This window comes from Mesoplodon densirostris, chromosome 2 (genome assembly GCF_025265405.1).
Source record: "Mesoplodon densirostris isolate mMesDen1 chromosome 2, mMesDen1 primary haplotype, whole genome shotgun sequence".
Lineage (NCBI taxonomy): Eukaryota > Metazoa > Chordata > Mammalia > Artiodactyla > Ziphiidae > Mesoplodon > Mesoplodon densirostris.
This window is the reverse complement of record NC_082662.1, coordinates 75388497-75409256: the sequence shown is the minus strand read 5'-3', so window position 1 is coordinate 75409256 and position 20760 is coordinate 75388497. Positions and strand designations below refer to the sequence as shown.

The 20760-nt window shown below is 33.3% G+C and overlaps 1 protein-coding gene across 4 annotated transcripts in view; it reads left to right on the top strand.

Moving 5' to 3' along the window:
• Positions 1–19986, top strand: part of TTLL7 (tubulin tyrosine ligase like 7) — a 161183-nt gene extending 141197 nt beyond the window's left edge. Inside the window, exons 20-22 of one of the 4 annotated variants that reach the window (XR_009531140.1) lie at positions 3758–3931; positions 15032–16929; positions 19158–19986. Coding sequence is in view for 3 of the 4 variants with exons in the window: in XM_060090018.1 (XP_059946001.1) it covers positions 3758–3931; positions 15032–15152 (295 nt within the window). In the remaining variant the exon portion in view is untranslated. Of the gene's footprint in view, positions 1–3757; positions 3932–15031; positions 18698–19157 lie in introns of those variants that run through there. The other 3 variants (XM_060090020.1, XM_060090018.1, XM_060090021.1) reach the window with 3 other exon arrangements.
• The last annotated feature ends 774 nt before the right edge of the window (positions 19987–20760 follow it).

Below are 20760 nucleotides of genomic sequence, written 5' to 3'. Positions count from 1 at the left end.
AATGTATACTCCTTTAACCTTTGATCTAACAGCCTAGCAGTCTAGGTAAAAATCTACTCTTAGCTCATTTCTAAAGGAATGATTTTAATAAAAGGTGTAGCTGTCTTTCACTGTTAGGTGTAAAACTCTTAGAAAAAATATTCCTAATAACTCTGGGCCACCTTGATTCCTGCCTCTGCCTGTCAACATCTCAATAATAAAACAAAATGAATAAGCCATTCCCTGTCCACATCCAGAAACTTCAAAGAATATCGTAGATGTTTGTCATAGGTTTTCCTAGAATTGGCCCAGGGGTTTGGCTGATGCATCAAATAGAAAACACCCTCATCGCCCTCTCTTGCTCTTCCAGGCTGCTGAAGCCCATGCTCAGTGACCGTTTTTATCACATGCAACCTCCTGAGAGTGCTATTCAGAATGATGCTCCACGTTCTGAATGTGTCCTATCCAGGGAAATAGCTCTCGGAATTTTCATGCATAAAATTATCCACCATGTTTTACTGAACTAGGTGAAGCCTAGGTGCTATGGGACTCAAACTCAGGCCACGGAGCTCAGGAAGGGTGGCCAAGGGAAGCAATATTTCAGCTTAGACTTGCAGGATGAGGAAAAAGAGGAATTTGCCAGGTAAAGCAAAGAGGAGGAGGCAGGGGGACTATGGGAGAAGGAATGTATGATTTGGAAAAGCCCTCTTTCCACTCAAACTCCTGATATGTAAACTCCAAAGAAAAGAATCTAGTTTAGACCTTTTAGCCAAAGACATTTTCCTATGGAAGTTTGTCATAGAAAAGCTTTTCTTTTACAATCTTGGGGAAAGAAGAAATTGTAAGGAATATTCTAAGGCAGCAGTCTGCTTTTAGGCTGAATTATATGCCTACCTGAAAATGTATGCGTATCATATAGACTACTTAAAATGATGTGAATCTTACTGTTTTCATATCACTTTCAACTGGATGTTGTGTTGTTCATACTTTTCAGCTCATTAATCTTTCTGTTACTGATTGTCCAGTTGGTGTAGTCCAGATTTTTTTTTTTTTTTTTTTTTTTTACTTTCCTTTCTTCTTTGGGCTACTCAGTCATTCATTAGGGCTTCTACCAGAGGAGAAAGAAATGAATGTTTCACTTTTTAGATACCTGCTTTATTAAATATTTTGATGAAAAAGCTGGTAAAAATTATTGGATTACTGGATAATATGAGGCTTTTCAAGTCTCTGGATTTCATTAATCATTCCCCTTTGTTACCGGGAGGTTATTCAGTATTCTGTATCTTATTGTTATATTATTAAAAATGTCATTTGAAGTCATTTCTTTTCATATTTCTCTGAGGATTAGGGAGTGCTGGAGAGAACTTTCTAACCATTTAATTTTTCTTTTTGAATTCATAGATTTTGGCCCTCCCATTTCCTTGGAATTTAGATTTAGAAAGCAGGCAGATAAGACCCTGGGTTCTTTGGTAAAGGCACTGGTATTTTAAATTATTTATCCATCCTTTCACCTTCTTAAAATTTTTTGTGTTAGTATTGAAAATTGAGATACTGTAGTGTTCTAGAGGCATTTCATATTACTCAGCTGTGCCAGGTAGTGGGTAGGAGGGAGGGGACATGGTTCAAAAACATTCAGGTTGAAGAATAGGTTTCTTTTGTGCAGAGGGGGTGTCATTAGCCTAGTACCAAACAAAGCAAGTCCTGGTCATTTTCTTTGTTCTTTATGAGTGATTCTGGAGTGTTGACACTTAAATATGGATTAATAGAGTAGAATGTGGTCTTTGGTCAGTGGTGGTGAACATACACACCAAAATTAGGTAGAGAACCTTGATTCATATATTTATTTTAAATATTTAAGGAACAATGAGAGAATGAGAATCCAAAGCTGCTTATATTATAACTCACATATTACTCAGGGTGTTACATCAAATTAAGGTGTTACTTGAAGAAGATTCTTTGCCTTTCCTCCATTTTATGTGTTCTTTTCTTACGTCTGTACTCCAAGTCAGCAAAGGAAAAATTACCGTGATGTGAGGAACCTGATAGTGAATCTAATCAGATGGCTCCAAAGTATCAAAATATAAATATATTCAAATTCAGGGGGGAGGGTGGTGATGGAGTTAGGCTTTTACAGAAATACCCAGAATCCGAGGGGAGAGAAAGTAAAAGTGCTCAGCTGAGAGTCAGAGATTCAGAATGTTTTCTTTGTGTATTTACATGTTTGTATGAAATTTTGATTTCTCTGGGCCCAGGCATGTAAGCCTTGCTAGACCAAGACTTATTAGTTATAAACATATTCCCTTATTAATTGGTGTTCTCCTGTTTTTCTTGATTACATCAAGTAAATTGGAGATATATCTATATACACACAAATATGCATATCATATCTAGTTTTTCTTATATTTAGTAATAATTTAAATTTTTAGAGTTAATTTAACTAACATATTACTATTTCTTGGATGAAAGTAAATTTTAATCCTTTTTAAATAATAAAAACAGTATTATATTTAGCCCTGAACATCTTAGAACGTGGAAGAAAATTTATTCCTTTCAATCTACTTATTTGAATCTTATTCCCTTTAAGAAAAACTGTCATTCACTGATGACGTGCTGTCTTTTTGGGCCCATGTTTCTCCTGAAAAAATAAACAGTAGCCTTTCTACTAAAAAATACCTTTCTGAGTTTCTAAAGCATTTTTTTTAAAATTCCAAAGGTATCAAATATCCACAGAAGATTGAAAATGGAATCTTTGAATTTCCCACTGGGAAGTACATTTCTTCAGAAAAATATTTTCCTTAATATTTTTTTCTTTCTGAAAATCTAGTCTTTTCTCTCTCTGTGGGTTAAACGAATTGGTTTATGTAAAATGAGACTTGAACCATTACCAAGTCTTAAAGCAAACCTTCCCCTTGAGGCTTGAAAGGAGTTTCAGTTACACTAAGGAAATAAGTCAGTCTCTCTCTCTCTCTCTCTCTCTCTCCCTTTATCGATGGTGGTAGGGTGATAAGATGTTTCCTGATTTGGGCCATGACAATCAGCTTAGGAATTGTGAATATATATATATGTGTACACACACACACGCATGCACGCATGCACGCACGCATTTAAATTTACCAAGACAGTATGTACTACTGCCTGCTGTGCACTAAGCTGAGTGCACTGAAGGAAGGAAGACACTACCTTTGGAACTGCAGTAGGGCAGGACTTGTGGAGATTACATTACAGTATAGAACCTGTGCTCTAGGAATATCATGGACATAATTATGTATGAAAGTGTTTTGAAAGGGATGGTCATAAACAAAGGATTAACCTAAATTCTCAGAGAGAATCTGAGAGATCACAATTAAGAGATCACAAATTAAGTTGCAGCAACTTTCTAATTTGTTTGTGAGATCATTATTAATATAAAAATAAATGTAGCTTCCTAGAAAATGTAAATTCTTAGAATACCTAACTTGTGAGAAATTAGCTCAGTATTTTACAATTACTTTAATGTAGAGTAACTCAATTTTTAGGAGGTGTTGGGAAACCATCCTGTTACTTAGAGCTAGCAGCAGTGAAGTCTTTAAAGATATGAATTCTATGTTGTGTTTTTTTTAATGTAAAGATTAATTTCCAAATTTGTATATTTACTTTATACCTCTCAACCATCTGTAATCACTTCAAATGTGTGAGGCCATTTCTACGTTTTTTTAATGTGTTTGTTGCTATGTAAGTGATATAGTTGGTTGCCATTTTTAACAGCCACATGAGGTCATGTCTGTTTCCATGCCAACAGATCCTCTTGGGAGAGTATTTTCAGTAAAAGCCCGGAGGTGGTGACTCCTTTGCAGCTCCAATGTTGCCAGCGCCTGGTCGAGCTTTGTAAACAGTGCCTGCTAGTGGTTTACAAATATGCAACTGACTCAAGAGGATCACTCTCAGGCATTGGTACCAATTGGGGTAATTCCAGGTACTGGTTTACATTTCCTAGACCCTGTGAGTTTTATATAAAGTAATGCCACAATGCAGTTTGAAATTGAAAGTCTCTTTTTGTCTATATGGCTAGAGAAAAAGCTAAAGACTAAAAATTCATACATGCTATTATCTGTAAGATTCTTTTAATTTGAACAATCTTTACCTTTAAAGGACTGAACAAGGACAGCAATCACAAACCCGGAGGTGACAGAAATAACCTACATGGAGATGATATTATTTAACTTATATACTTTTGCTTTCAAAAGCCAAGTAAGAGCATACAAAAGGGTAATAAATTTAATTTTTCCCCCAATAGGGACATTTCAACATTTGTCCTTTATCCTAATATAGTTGACAAAATGCCTTTAGTTTAATTTTTATTGGTCAGTATGCCTCTACTATTCCTTTCATCACCAAACAGATCTGTGGGAGGTGGATTTTAAGTTCCATTTAAAAACTGGATTTTTATAAATATTGTCCAGTTAAAATAGGTAGTTTTCCAAAAGTATGAAAATATTGTTTTTAAGCTGCAAAGATACACGAATAAACAGGAAGTACATTTTAGCACTTCTCAAGACAGTCGTAGTTCCATTTAGAATTAAAGATGAATATGTGACTTTTAGTATGTGTAAGTTGTAGTACTCTCAGGATAGAAGAGAATAAACCATGACTTTGAAAAACTAAGTGATAGTCAAAAGATAATAGGATCTGCTAACAGTTGAATAGATGGTGAGGAAAATGAAACTACCATAACTTGGATTTTCTTTTTGAAACATCTAGAAATTGATGTTTATTAAAATGATCACAGGGAATATAATATAGCTAACTTCCTATAAAATTGACCTGCAACAGCAGGATGGTTTGGAACACTTTTCACAAAAAGTATTGAGAGATATATTTTTAATGTTTGTTTGTCTTGTATTCTGTCATTATACTATTGTAGTATAATGCAGTACCTTTAACCTATTTTAACTCTCCCCCTGCAAACAGAAGCTGATTGATCACAAAAATGGTAGAGGTAAAGTTAGACATTAATATTTAAAATATGTAAATACCAAAGCTGTATTCTACAGTTTTAATGGTTTGACTGCAGCAAATTATTGAATAAAGCTTATATTACTTTCATTAATATTCTCATATGATTTAAAAGAATGATGGCCATCTTTAAGACATTACAACATATAAATGAATAGCCTTCTCTTTAAGGAATGGAACTCTGGGAGCATGATCAGGAAAATCTTAAATTCCAGTCTAGGAAGGATGGTCTCAAACTCTTTAATATCCTCTTGCAATTCCAGATTTCATAACCCATTTTCTGTTGAGGGATCTTGTAACTTTTGTGGGTGAGCAAAATAGGATGAGTCTTCCTGGCTATTCTGTAGGGAGAAATTATACTTTACAGTTGCTTCAGTCCTTTTTACTTTCTTCCCTTTCTAGTGGTCGGAAGAAATATTCCTCAGCTTGGAACTTTGAGTTCCAGACTCTGACAAACACTCACTATGACCCCAGTGTAGTGATTATAAGCATTTTAGGGGAGGGGTGGGCTAGTCTTTCATTTCTTCCCAAGTTCAGAACCATTTAAGAGAGAAATGTAGGAATCAGACAGGTGATCATCAAAATGTAGCTTCATTACTGAGGAAAGCTACTGAGGGACATGGAGTAGATGTGAGCCAAGTGAGTTTTCTAATATTGAATTCCAGAATTAAATGTACCTGTCCAAAAAAAAAAAAAAAAAAGAATAGGGACTTCCCTGGTGGTGCAGTGGTTGAGAGTCCGCGTGCCGATGCAGGGGACATGGGTTTGTGCCCCTGTCCGGGAGGATCCCACATGCCGCGGAGCGGCTAGGCCCGTGAGCCATGGCCGCTGAGCCTGCGCGTCCGGAGCCTGTGCTCCGCAACGGGAGAGACCACAGCAGTGAGAGAGGCCTGCGTACCGCAAAAAAAAAAAAAAAAAAAAAAAAAAAAAAAAAAAAAAAAAAAATTACCTGTCCAGTCAAAGACAGAGCTGGATCAACCCAAACCTTCCACTAGCACTATCCCATGAAGTATAATTCTATTAATGTTGGCAGGAGAGCAAGTAAAAATGCATTATTTCTGCAGATAGGCTGACCCAAAAAGAGAAAGGGGCTGAGCCAAGCCTGCCTGGTTCCTTCTTTTAAACCTGCAAATTAGATAACTCACTTCTGGTAAGAGGCCAGAAAGTTTATATTGGTGAAAGTTTTACTTGGAAACAAAGAAGAGAGAGAAACATGTCCTCCTAATATCTAGCTATTAAAGTCCAAGTCAATGTCACATTAATTTAAAAACATGGAAAAAGTGGCCATATATTCTTTCCCTTGTAGATTAGTAACCTATAGCATTTTACTTTATATGTAGGAGTCAGTTAATTTCATATTTATTAATAGATTGATAAATTTCATTTTTGAAGTATGCCTAGTAACATATAAATTTATATTTATAAGTAAATATAAATATGCCTAATATAAATAATGTGTAAGGTATACCTAAATATTTTATGAGGAGATATATATTTGGCTAATTTATCTGTAAAATTAAAAGAGAAGAAAATAGAGCTAACATCAGTCAGATTCTTGTACCATCTTTATTTTGACCACATATCTGCAGGATATTTCTTAAAAGGCTTAAAAGTGTATGTGTCACCTATTACATGGAAGAGAGTGGCCTTCAAACTTTCAGTCTCACAGAAATAACAATTTAATAGGCATACCAACTGAGAAGCCACTTCTCAGAGGTAGACTCATAACTAAGCAAATATAATTGATATTTGTACCCAGATGGTCATCTCTATCTCTATCTCTATCTATCATCTCTATGTCTATCTATCTCTGTCTCTATATACATATCTATATCTATATCTATACCCATATCTCCAAGATACTAGAGTCTTTGGGACCAGCTCAATATTTCACTGTAACTAGACTTATTTGGAAAGCTTTGGGATCGCCAAACAATTTTCAGTCTCAGCATCTCTGTATTTCTATCTTTCATGTACTGAGCTTCCATATAAGCTCATTTACGTGGCTAAAAACATTTTTTAGAAACCACTGAATTAGGGCTTCTGCCTTTGGTAATAGAGCAAGCACTAGGTATTTGGACAAATCCTCCCTCTGATGACAATAAGAAAAGCTGGACAAAATACCAAAACATTTGCTTGAAGACATCAGAGAGTTAAAACCAGGTACTTGTTAGTGAGTATTGTTAGTACTGAATAATGCTTTTGACAGACTCATGGGCCTAAGGGAAAAAAGTAGGAGTTCAGGGCCTGTCAAAGTTGGGGACCTGATAAACACCATAGATTCCTTCAAGTGACAATGTCCCAGATGTTTTGCAAAGCAAAAGTTGACAGAATTACAGGGAAAAATAGACAAATCTACAACCATTGAGGGAGATTTTAATATATACTTCTCAAAAAATTAGAGACAAAGAACATTTTAACAATATGATTAACAGATTTAACTGTCACATAATAGTGAATTCAGTGACTTCAGAATACAATACACCAAGCATATCTGAATCTTTTATAAAAATCAACTATATAGTGGAATAATAAAACATAGTTCGAAAAATTGAAATCACACAGAGTATTGTTTCTCATCACATGCTATTAAAAATAACAAAATATCCAGAAAATCCATACTTTGGAAAGATAAAAAATACACTTTAACCCATGAATCAAAGAAGAAATCATAATGAATGTAAGAAAATATTTTTAACTGAACAAAAATATTACAAATAAAAACACAGTATATACATAAATCATTATTATAGGAATACTTATAGGCTTAAATGAACATATTAGGGAGGGGTAAGGCAAAAATTAAATGATCTAAGCAATCGTCCTGAATGATGACAGAATGATATTAAAGTAAACCCAAAGAATACAGAAAAAGGAAATAATAAAAATGAGAGCAGAAATTAATATAATGATGCAAACAGAATAAAGATCAAAATGGCAAAAGTGGGTTTTTTAAAAGGCTAATAAAATTGATAAACAACTGGTGAGACTGATCAAAATATAAAAGACAAAAATAGTTAATGTCAAGGATAGAAATAGAGATGTTACTGCAGAAATTACAAATATCGAACATTTTATAAGAAATATGAATAATTTCATGTTGATAAATTTGGTAATTTAGATTGTTAACAAATTCCTTGAAAAACACATATTACCAAAAGTGAGAAGAAGATATACTCTTAATTATTGAAAAAACTGAATCAATAATTAAAAACCCTCCCACAAAGGTAAGTCCAGATTCATAGGTCTTTACTATCTAATTCTACCCACCCAGAGAAGAGAGAATTACTATCTAATTCTATCTAATTCTACCCACCCAGAGAAGAGAGAATTACTATCTAATTCTATCTAATTAAACCCACCCAGAGAAGAGAGAAAAGGAAGGTATGTTCTCTAACTTGTTTTATGAGGCTACCATACCTCTGATACCTGACCAAGACATTATGGCAAAGGACAATGACAGTCTAATCTCACTCCTGTACATAGATGGAAAAATCTTACATAAATATTACCAAAACAAACCCAGAAACCTTAAATAGGATAATGTATCATGACTAACTTTTGTTTATTGCATCAACTTAATGGTACAATAACATTAAAAAGTGATCAATGTAATTTTAGTAGAATAAAAAATCATTTAAAAGTATATGGATAAGTCACTTTTAGAATTCAGTATATTACATTCATGCCTAAAAAATGCTTAACAAGGTAGAAACAAAAGGGAAATTCCTCAATCTAATAAAGGATAAGTACAAAAACCCTACAATCATATACTTAATGGTAAAATGTTGAAGACTTTCCTTCTGAGATGAGAAGCAAGACAAGATTGCCTGTTATTACCGATTCTATTTACCATTGTATTGGACCTAGCTTGTTCAAGGAAGCATGCCAAAGAAGTAAAAGGCACTGGATTTGAGAGAAACAACTAAAACTCATTACTAATGGATATGATTGTGTTCACAGAATCTAAGTAAATCTAAGATAAATTATTAAGTAAATTTAACAATTTTGATGAAATCAAAGTTGGGATAAAATCAATTGTATTTTTTTCTATATTAATAACAAACAGCTAGAATATGACATTTTAGATACAATATCATTTTTCAATAGCATCAAAGAATAACTAATTCTTAGGAATAAATGTAACAAAAATGTGTAAGACCTTTAAGTAGGAAGATGCAAAAGATGGAAAGTTATACCTTATTCATCATTGAAATTGATATGAATATGTCAGTTCTTCTCAAATAGTTCTTCACATCTATAAATTCAATGTAATCCTCATATAAATTCCAACAGTGTTTTTTGGAGGGTGCAGAATTTGACCAAAGCATGTTCTAACATTTATACAGAAAAGCAAAGGGTCAAGAATAGATAAGACATTCTTGAACTAGAACAATAAAATAGTAGAATTTATTAACTACAGTGCACTAAGAATTATAATAAAGCTATAGTAATTTAAGACATTGTAATAGTGCCAAAAGGATAGACAAATAGACCAATGGAACCATTCAGAAAGGTCATAAATAAATACAGGCATATGTAGGGAGTTGATTTATGACAAAAGGACACTTAACTTATAACAAATGGGAAAAAAGTTTGTTTAAGCAAATGGTTCTGGGGCAATTGGGTTTCCAAATAATAATAATAAAAAAACCTTGCCTTTACTTACACCATATACAAAATCATTTCCAAAGAATTGAGTACACAGATGTAAAAGGCAAAACTAAAGATTTGAGGAGATAATATAGGAGAGTATTTTCATGACTTGAGGTATGCAAAGATTATAAAATATCAGGCTGAAAAGTACAGATCATAAATGAAAAGATAAATTTTACTATATTAAAATTAGGAGCATATGTTCATCAGAAGACCCCATTAAGAAGTTGAAAAAGCAAGCCTCAAGATGGAAGATGATTTTGTAACCCATATAACCTACAAAAGATTGTTATACAGACTGTATAAGAACTCCTACAGATTTCTAAGAAGAAAATAGAACACTATGGAAAAATGGGGAAGATACTTGAAGAGCCTCTTCAAAAAAGAGTTTTTTTTTAAAGACAGTAAATATTTGAAAAACTGTTTAAGCTCATATTCAGGGAAATGCGAAACCCATCTTTCAGACCAAGAGTTGATCAGGATTTAGAGTAATGGGAACTCTCTTACACTGCTGATGATAGTGAAAATTGTAACCTTTTAAAAAATGTTTGGCATCACCTACTAAGGTTTACCATTTTCTCAGCTCTTTTATTTCCAGTAACTCTAAGCAGAAATGTATGCCCGTGTGCATCAAGAGCATAATTAGAATTATTCATAGCAGCATTTACTTATAATAGCTAAAAATGGGAAATAACCCAAATGTCTATTCTGGAAGAATAGACACATTTTTTGTAATATCCACTCAATGAAATACGCATCAAAAATGAACAAACTGCACGTAAGCATAGCAATATGGATGAGTCTCAAACAGAAAGTTGAGCAAAAGATGCCAGATCCAAAGGAATACATACTTCATTCTATTTATTTTTAAATAAAAAAAACAGGGAAAACTGAATTATAGTGTTTACAGAATGTGTACTTAGGTGGTAAACAGGAAGTAATTACCATTGAAGTCTGGATAGTGGGTAACTTTATGGGGAGGGAGGGTGCTGTAATACAGGGCTCTGGGGTGCTAGCAATATTCAATCATTCAACCTGAGTAGCGGTTACATAAGTAATCACTTTATACTCTTCATTTACTGGACATTTATGTTTTATGCACTTTTTGAATGTGTGCTATATTTTAAGATTAAAAAGTTTTAAAAATCAAGTTAAATACATGGTACCATTTTGATCTTAGGCTAAGATAGCTTGATACATCTATCTTAAAACAGGCCTGGCATGGCTAATAAGGCTGATGTTAATAACATATAAATAATAATATTCCACCTACGTGCACTGTTTAATTGGTTCCATACTCTGTGAGACAGGCATGGCAGAAACTATTGGGCTCTTTTCACCAGTGAGAAAACTGAGGCCCAGAGAGGTTAAATGGCCCATCCAAATCCACGTTGCTAGCATATGACAAGAGGTGGGACTTGAAACTAGGGCTTCCCCCCAAATCAAAGTTAAAACCACAATACAGTGTACTGGCTATTATATTTAAAATTCAAAACAATAAGTGTTGGTAAGGACATTGAGAAGCTGGCACTGGTTCAGAATATAAAACGGTGTGACTGCAGTAGAAAACAGTGGCAGTTCCTCAAAAAGTTAAATATAGAATTACCATATGGCCCAGCAATTCCACTCCTATGTACATACCCCAAAGAATTGAAAACAAGGACTCAAACCAATACTTGTACACCAATGTTCATAGCAACATTATTCACAGAGGTCAAAAGCTGGCAACCACCCAAATGTCCATCAACAGATGAATGGATAAATAAAATGTGGTATATACATATATTATTAAGCCTATATAAAATTATAAATATAAATATAATACTGTTACATAATATTATATAAAATTTATAAATATAAAATATTATTCAGCTTATATAAAAAGGAATGAAATTCTGATACATGCTATAACATGGGTGAACTTGGAAAACATGCTAAGTTAAATAAGCCAAACACAAAAAGACAAATATAGTATGATTCTACTTATATGAGGTACCTAGAACAGACAAATTCATAGATATAGAAAGCAGAATAGAGACTACCAGGGACTGGAGGAGGAGGAAATGGGGATTTAGTGTTTAATGGCACAGAGTTTCTGTTTGAGATGATGAAAAAGATCTGGAACCAGATCATAGTTATGGTTACACAACCATTGTGAATCTATTTAATGTACTGAACTTGCATACCTAAAAATGGTAAGGAGCTTCATGTTATATATATTCTACCACAATTTTAAAAAATTAAAAAGAACACAGCCCAAATATGGCGATGAACTTTATTTACCTTGTGTTCCCCAAACGAGGAAGCTGAGTTTATTCTAGGAGGATTGGGGGTCCTGGTCTTCCTCCAGGGAGATCTCAGAGGTGGGTGTAGCTTCTTTCAAGCCTAATTAACTTACCACTCTTGAAATACTTCACGTTCTAGAGATTCTCCATGGTCAGCAGTAAGTTGGTACACGACAAACCAAACAATTCTACCTCAAGGAGGAATTAGACAAATGCATGTTTTACATTTATATGATAGATATGTGAAGATGTGCCTAGCTAGTCTCAGATGAGGAGTAAGGGTATGTGTGTGAAGCAAATAGGGTAGTCTGAGGTGTTTCTCCTTGGGATGAGTTAACTACAAGTTAGCTATTTTTGTACTTTGAGAGTAAGCTACAATAAAAATAAAGCTGGAAACTTCACATTTTTTGGTGCTTTAGCACAAACTCTTTAGATACAGTCTATAGATCCACTTTCTAAAGATTCTTCCTGCTAAAAAAAATCAAATTGTTATTTAACTTCATTGCAAAGAACATTTCAAAAATAATCTTTGATGTTCAGCTAGTGTGGGATCTCCCAAGAGATACTAATGGAGATATTAAGGCAAATAATCCATTGTGTTTCCCTGTAATGCTTTAAAATATCCCACAGCACTTGCTTTAGGGAAGCAAAGTGTTTCTTCCAATGTGATTTTATATGCTTTTTCTAGTTCACACTGAATTTCTTTTCCTTTCTAAGTCTTTAAAAGTTTTATTTTAGCCTTTTCTGCTTCTATTAAAAAGTTTAGGTTTGCGGATATATAATATTTTTCTACTTTCTAGGTTTTTTTACTTTATACTTCTGAAAAAAATGAGTATAATCATTATATCCTTTAGTTTTAAAATTGGGATTCACACAAAAATGACAGTATAGTATAGTTGCTGGGAGCACTGCTTCTGGAGTGAGACCAAATGGATTTGAATCCTGGCTCTGCTACTTACTAGCTACGTGCCTGTGGGCAAGGCATTTAACTCCTGTGCACTCTGGTGTTTTCATCTTTAAAATGGAGCTGATAATAATATGTATCATAGAAAATCATTAGAAATAACTAATATTTTAAAATCAATTATAATGGTCCTGGCACACAAAAACACTTTTAAAATACAAAATAGTGTTAAAGAAAATAGTATAAGTTAGCTCTAACCCTGGACTTTGTACTTTTATTTTTTCATCTGTGAAAATGGAGATCTTTAGCTCAGAAGGCTATGTGAATGTTATCGTAATGTCAGTAGTAACTACTGCTTGGAAATTCTTCAAAAGAAAGTTGGCCAAAGTTACTGTTTACTATAATAATTATCAGTGAAATCAGAATGTATTTTCAGTAGAAGATAGAATAACTCTCAACTAATATGGAATAGTGGTTTTTGATCAAACACTTTAGTTTCTTTTGCACCTTTGCCCTAGATAGGAAGGGTAGCCTTTTCCTGGCAGAAGATATCAGATCAATCATCATGACTCCACTAGCTCTTGACATAATAATTAATCCATATAAATTACCTAAGTGATATTAAGAAAATAATTTATATAATCTGTGATGTGAGAAATCAATTGTTTCATTATTCATCACCCATTGTGCAATTTTGATTTAATTTAGCTTTTATATTATTTAACTGCTCTATTAACTTAATGATTTGAGCAATTATTTATAGGTTGTGATATTAAGTAATAGATTTAGGGGATATTATCAGATAATTCATGATGAAATGATGTTTATGAATATTATGGATAATTCTGCCATTTTAATCTGAATGCTGTATGCAGTTTGATCATAATGAATTCATATTCTTCTACAAAATTCATATAACACAACTATAAATATAATTTCCCATTGACACAGAGATTAGTAGTTACCAACATTATTTCATATAGAATAGGTAGATAATCCTTGGCCTTCAATTTCTTCATGTGTCTTTGGAAGTATGATATTGTGGCTGGAAGATGCTAAAGTCGAGTGAAGAAAATAAGTGATTTGATGCTCTACCTTCATTTCTTTTTTCAAGACTAATTATAAATCTCCTGTTGCTACTTCTGCTCTTGGAATTTTTTATAGATATCTTTGTCCTGACTTTCTAACATGTCCTTCTCATCATTACCAGGACTTAACACTTTTAATAGTGATGCTTATTTGCATTTGCTTATGTGGATTTCCTTGATCATTTCTCTCTCGACATATAGATTGGACTGGCCTAATGCTAATCAGAGGTTTTCCAGAGAAAACAGATTATACAGGCACACACTCCTACTTGTAATTACTGCATCCCAAAGCTCTGAAAACTCAAACGAATAAAAATAAAATAAAAGTAACCCATTTATTGGCACATCTGAATTGACACAAAGTTGTTTATAGTCTTTATCCAATTGTGAATATTTCTCTGTTTCACTACAAAAATATTAATGATTTGTTTACAGGATGCTGCCCCAAGACCCTGATGTTGTTACATTATATATAATATATACACTATAGTGTCCTAAAATCTGGAAAATTTATGTATTCTGAAATATATTTGGCTGCAAAGGTTGCATGCAACCTGTAATTATGATTGTTTTTGGTTTTCTGTAATCACAAGTACCCAGTAGTCCAAGAATTTAAAATTTACAATCTAGTTATGAATGTTAATCTTTAACTTTTTCTTTTAGATTACCTATAGTCATAACACATCAATGATATATTTATTAAATTGTAATCAATGGTTTCAACATCCTTGAAACAATTATTTTAATTGGTTAGCCAAATTCTCATGTCACATGTTTTTAAGAAATATTTGACTGGTTACACACATTATTTACAGAGGTGAATGATGAATTCCAAATTAACATGAGTCATATAAACAGTCTCCTAGCATGTGAGTTCATGGATCTTTATGGGATGTCTTGGGACACTAAGATCACATGTTACATCTATATTCAACTATTTGGGTGAGGCTTTATGACCCTCTCCCTGCCTCCCCTCCTCAACTCAGGAGAGGAAATCTTTTTATGTAGGTTGCATTGTTATAGTATCATTTCTCATGTAAGATGTACAAATTATTAACCACATAATATTTTAGTGAGAGATGTTAATATTAGTTTGTAAAGTCTAATTTTTTAACTATCATTTTTAGGTATTTACTACCAGGAAGTACACAATTCTTCATGAGAACACCAACCTACAACTTGAAATACAGTTCACCTGGAATGGCTCGCTCAAATGTTTTGTTTACATCCCGGTATGGCCATTTGTGAAACAGAGGGAAGATCGCCATGGGTTATGCATAATAACAATTCATATTTTTCCCAACTTAACGTTGCAAAGACAGTGACCATTAAGTGCTGTTTTATGTATATATGACATATATGTGTGTGAAACTATATACACACATGCACTCAAATAACATATATATTTATTATAATATATGAAGGAAGAATTAGCAGGAAACTGGATATAAGATTTAACCTTTCTGGAAATGTAATAAACCATGTTAAAATTGTTTACACAAATATGTGAATGTCTAGGGTTTGCTAGGTTTATAATTAATACCTTCCTACTAGAAATGTTATTTTTGCTGCAGAGTATATAAAACAGAATTGATCTTGAAGATCCCATTACAGTGTTAAATTATTTTCTAGGTAATATGACTTTTGATTTGAAAAAGCATTAATAGTAAATTACCTTATTAATTCTCATATATAGTAGCTATTTAAAATGAAAACAAAAATTAGAAGCCTGGTGTTGCTTGATGATAGGATTAAGTATGAAACAGGTTTGTCATTACTATAGCACACTGTAAAGTACTATAAAATCCCAACCAGATTCTCCAAGATTTTTATCCCTCAGTGTGGAAATTTAGCTACTTGTGAAAGTGATAATGTAAATTTTCAGTAAGGATCTGGTAAGGTCATATTATGATCTAAAATGGAAGACAATCCAGTGGATTAAAAATAAACAAAACTTACTAGCTTGTATTTTTACTTTTAATTGGGAGTCACATAAAGGGAACAGAAAATGGTGGTAATGACAGAATCGTTCCATATGATTTTTGTATCTCTTACCACTGTTACCACATTCACTTTTTTTTGGAAAGTATATCTCTGATGAGTACATATGGTCAAATACAATTTCTTCTGTTCAAAGAGCTGATATTTTAAATTTATTTCAGTGTTACAGAATGATGTGTCACACTTATTTTATAAGTCTCTCAATGCTGAGACCAACTTACATTGCAAAGACTAATACAGAGTTTCATATTGCACCATAGAAAATAATCTAAATTATTGCAAATAGAAGATTCTGATTACTAAATATTATTAGTCATCGATGTGCTCTTGAGAGTTTTAAAAAAATCAAAATAGAGTTTGAAGTTTTCTTCTTGTCCAAAGTTATTTTTTTTTTTTTTTTTTTTTTTTTTTGCGATATGCGGGCCTCTCACTGTTGCGGCCTCCCCCGTTGCGGAGCACAGGCTCCGGACGCGCAGGCTCCGGACGCGCAGGCTCAGCGGCCATGGCTCACGGGCCCAGCCGCTCCGCGGCATATGGGATCCTCCCAGACCGGGGCACGAACCCGTATCCCCTGCATCGGCAGGCGGACTCTCAACCACTTGCGCCACCAGGGAGGCCTCTTTTTTTTGTTTGTTTGTTTTTTTGTTTTTTTGTTTTTTTGTTTTTTGGGTTTTTTTGCAAAGTTATTAAGTGTAAGTTTCATAGCAGTTTACTTCCTTTTTTTGCTTGCAGTTTCAAAAACAATGAGTGAGCTTTCAGTTTTCTATACAAATATAAATAGTACCATGGATATCCTTAGAGATTGCAATATTCACCTTTTAGAATTTTATTTAAACTTCTCCCAGTAGCTTTATTTTCTCACAGATGGTAATTATTTGCAACATTCATGAGTGTTTTACCTCCTTTTACTATCCTGAAAGCTATTTCCAGTAAATCGAGAAATGGTCCCAAAGCAGAAGGAGAACTGAGAGGGGCAAACTGGCCTGCTTTAATTCACAAGCTGGATAACTGGCAACCCAAAGTTGTAAGTTGATATATTGTGCTTTTAAAGCCATGTTCTGAGGCTGTATTAGGATAAAGTAGGTTCTTCCCTAAATTATTGCTGGCTACTTGATTCTTTATGACTACCTACCATCCGTATTCCAGTGGATACTTTTCCTTGCTAATTGCATCCCAAAGAAGAGTTTGTTATTGTCTTTGTGGGAAAAGAGGATAAGGATGTCAGGATGAAGGAAATTGCAGTGTAGCTCTGAGTGCTTATGACGCCATTTTGTGAATTCTTAAATATGTTTAGAATTTTTTGGAATAAATAATGCAAAAATTGGGATAGTAACAAAATTATTATAAGAATGATCATCAAGTAGGCCTTTTCATGGAGCAGTTTTAGTCACTTTTCATTGAAATTCATGACTTGTTCATGAATGAGACACAATTTCAAGTGTCTGGTATATGATATCAACCCAGTTTGTTGGCCACTCACTTGCATTAGCTTAAATCACAATGGTGACTTAATTTGCTAGAGTGGGTACTTTGGAAGTTCTTCTCTTAGTTGTATAAAAGTGAAATTTTTATTTAAAACAAAAAAAGAATGTCTAACATGTCTTCCCCTGGGGAAAAATAAATACAAAAAAAGTAAATTTAAATATATGAAACTACCCAGTTAGTTACTGATGAGCAAATTTCATTTTCATTCCTCTAGCTACCTAAGTCTGGCATTGTTTGAGTGCTAGAATTTTATTGCCCACATTTGCCTCTTTATACTGATCTAGTCTGATATGATGAAGTTGTGAATAAAAGCCATGTGCTCATTATTTATGTATACTACCTGGTATGCTGTGGACGACGGTTGTGTTAATGCTTATTCCCTAATGAGAAACTAAGAAAAGAAGATACAGTAATAAACCGTGGAAGACTTTAGAGGCCATAGAAATATTTTAGTGATATAAAATATTCCTTTGTTTTTATTATAAAATTTTTATTCATAGAGTTAAAACGTAGCAGTATAAGTGATAGCATGGGTCTGACTCTCTCTCTTCTAGGAGAGAAAATAACTTTATCTGAAAAACTCAGAAGCTATCCAATCTTACCAAGAGATTTTGATAGGGAATTTGGTTTACTTATGATGAAAGCATATTTTCATTCTGTTATTAAAAAATATATCCCTGCTCATTCTGTGACTAATGCTTTCCAGAACTGTATATGTTTGGAATGATTCCAGAATTGTTCAAGAAGTAACCTTTTAATGTTCAATTATTATCTATGAACATTGTATGAGATTGCAGATTAGTTTTCACTGTAATAATCCAGCATTGTAATAATTACCATTTGCTTATGTATTCTGTTGAAGGAACTATTTGTGATTCATATTATGATTATTAGCAACAAATTTTATTTCATGTTGCATGTGTAAAAATGAAGTTATAACAGGATCAAATATGGAAATGCCAATGGTAACCTCTGTCAGATGCAAAGCTCTATACAAATTTTTTCATATATCTGAATTAGGTCTAAATACACAAAATTTTTCTACTAATTCCTCCCCCCAGAACTAAAATGAACCAAACTCAAGCAAAAAACCCCAATCTTCTTCTCATCTAATATTGACACACAGCTATATGATAGTGGCTTCTAGACATCAAGAAAAAGATTTCATTCTAATTCTTTTTTAAATTTGGAAAGTATATGATTATAGAATTTTGTTATCTAAATCTAAATTTCATGGTTTAATATAAATTAATCCAAATGCTTTCTTCTTTAGCATGACAAAGTCATTCCATTTAAAACTTCTCTTTAAATCTAAACTTCCACATTACTTATTTTCAAAAGTACCAAAAAGTTGATAGTTGCATAAACTCTATTATTTCTAGTTTTCTATAAAGCATTGCTTCATTCTTAAATGTATATTCTTTAAAATATAATACCAAATACCTTGAGAAGGATGACAATAAATACTTTCCTTTTCTGTTCTGTAATGCTGTTTTACATTTTGAGTCTTAGTTTACTTGGTTCTAAGGGTTAAACAATAAAAAGTGTAAGTACAATTAGTTGTGTTTCTGTGACCTGATGATTTTTGAAAATTTCTTTTGTCTTTAAATTGAGAAATTTAATAAAGCTTTCAAGAACTGAATTAGTTATCTAAATATTTTGCACTAATGCTACTTACCAATAAATTAAAATTTTGAAAGTATTTTGATGATCAAAATTTTACTCCTTACACTGTTTTTTCTTTCTTCTTCTTTTTTAAACTTTAAGTTCCACTTGAAGTTTTGACCTTTGCATGGACAAATTCAAGAAAAGAGAAATCCTGTCTTTTAAACATTGGTTTATGGTGGTGTATTTTTGCTTCAGCAACAATAAAACTTATAAGATGTGTTATTGGATCAAGTTCAGTTTTTCTGCTGAGATTTTTAAGAACAAGGTTGAACTTTCAATGTCTAAAAAGCATTAATTGCCTGGATCCATATGAACCAAGATAATGGCCACAAATAACAGTCTTGCGACCAAAAAAATGTTAAATTAAAACTAATTGCACACTTTGAGATTCTTGCCCTTTTTTGGTGCTTTTTTGCCTTGTTATGGGTATTGAAGGACAACTATTCAGGTGAAACATTCTGCATTAACTGGGCTGTATTACCTAAAAAGAGCTACATAAAGTTTTTATTTTATCCCCACCTGCTAATTTGAAAACTATTGATAAAGTTATCATTCAGTACACTAATATCTAAATTAGTAAGAAGACTTACCTTACAAAAATAATCAGATAATGCTGATATTTCTCTTTCAAAGGCTAACAGTGACAGTTCTTGGTCCTGAGCTGGTTGGTTCATACAATAACTAATGTACATGCTACTACATTGAATATTAATAGATTTGCTGAAGATTCTAGGTTTGAGGGTTAGCTTGAAAGCAATACATTTGCTACCATGAATCATGACTCAAATTATCCCCATGTGTTTTACTACCTGTATATGAATGCAAATGTTGTTACAGAAAATATGCTTGAAATGTCAACACAATGTGCAATTAGTATTGCAATGTCATGCTTCAGCATGTGATATCTGTATGGTGAAGTTATTTCAATTACTCAGATATGTTACTATAATAAAAAATGTTTAATATAAGAAAGCTACATATGTCATCAAATGGTTATTTCTGTTCCCCCTCATCCCACCCCCCACACACTGTTTTTAGTAGTAGAAGAGACTGGCTCTCAATTAAGCTTTCAGGGTGATGAAATATATTTTCACAGTAATTTTCTTCTGCTGTAGAGTCAGCAGTAGAACTGTGGGGATAACTTTACCTGCTATTAAAGTCAGGTTGAGTAAACAGAATTCGTGTCAATTCCTCTCTTAGTTAGCTGGAAGGTAGACTGGTCTAAAATTTAGAAATGACATTTTTATATCTTTCTAGCATCATTATAACTATAGTATTACTAATCTGAATAGAAATATGTCAGCATCTCAGCTATGACATTTTTTTCAGGAATTTATAATTTTCTCACCATTAAAATACACTAAACCTCAATAAGAAGCATAGCCTAGTCTTTTTTTTTATTAGTTTCTGCTTTATAACAAAGTGAATCAGTCATACATATACATCTGTTCCCACATCCCTTCACTCATGCATCTCCGTCCCTCCCACCCTCCCCATCCCACCCCTCCAGGCAGTCACAAAGCACCGAGCTGATCTCCCTGTGATCTGCGGCTGCTTCCCACTATGTATCTACCTTACATTTGGTAGTGTATATATGTCCATGCCTCTCTTTTGCTTTGTCACAGCTTACCCTTCCCCCTCCCCATATCCTCAAGTCCATTCTCAAGTAGGTCTGTGTCTTTATTCCCGTTTTACCCCTAGG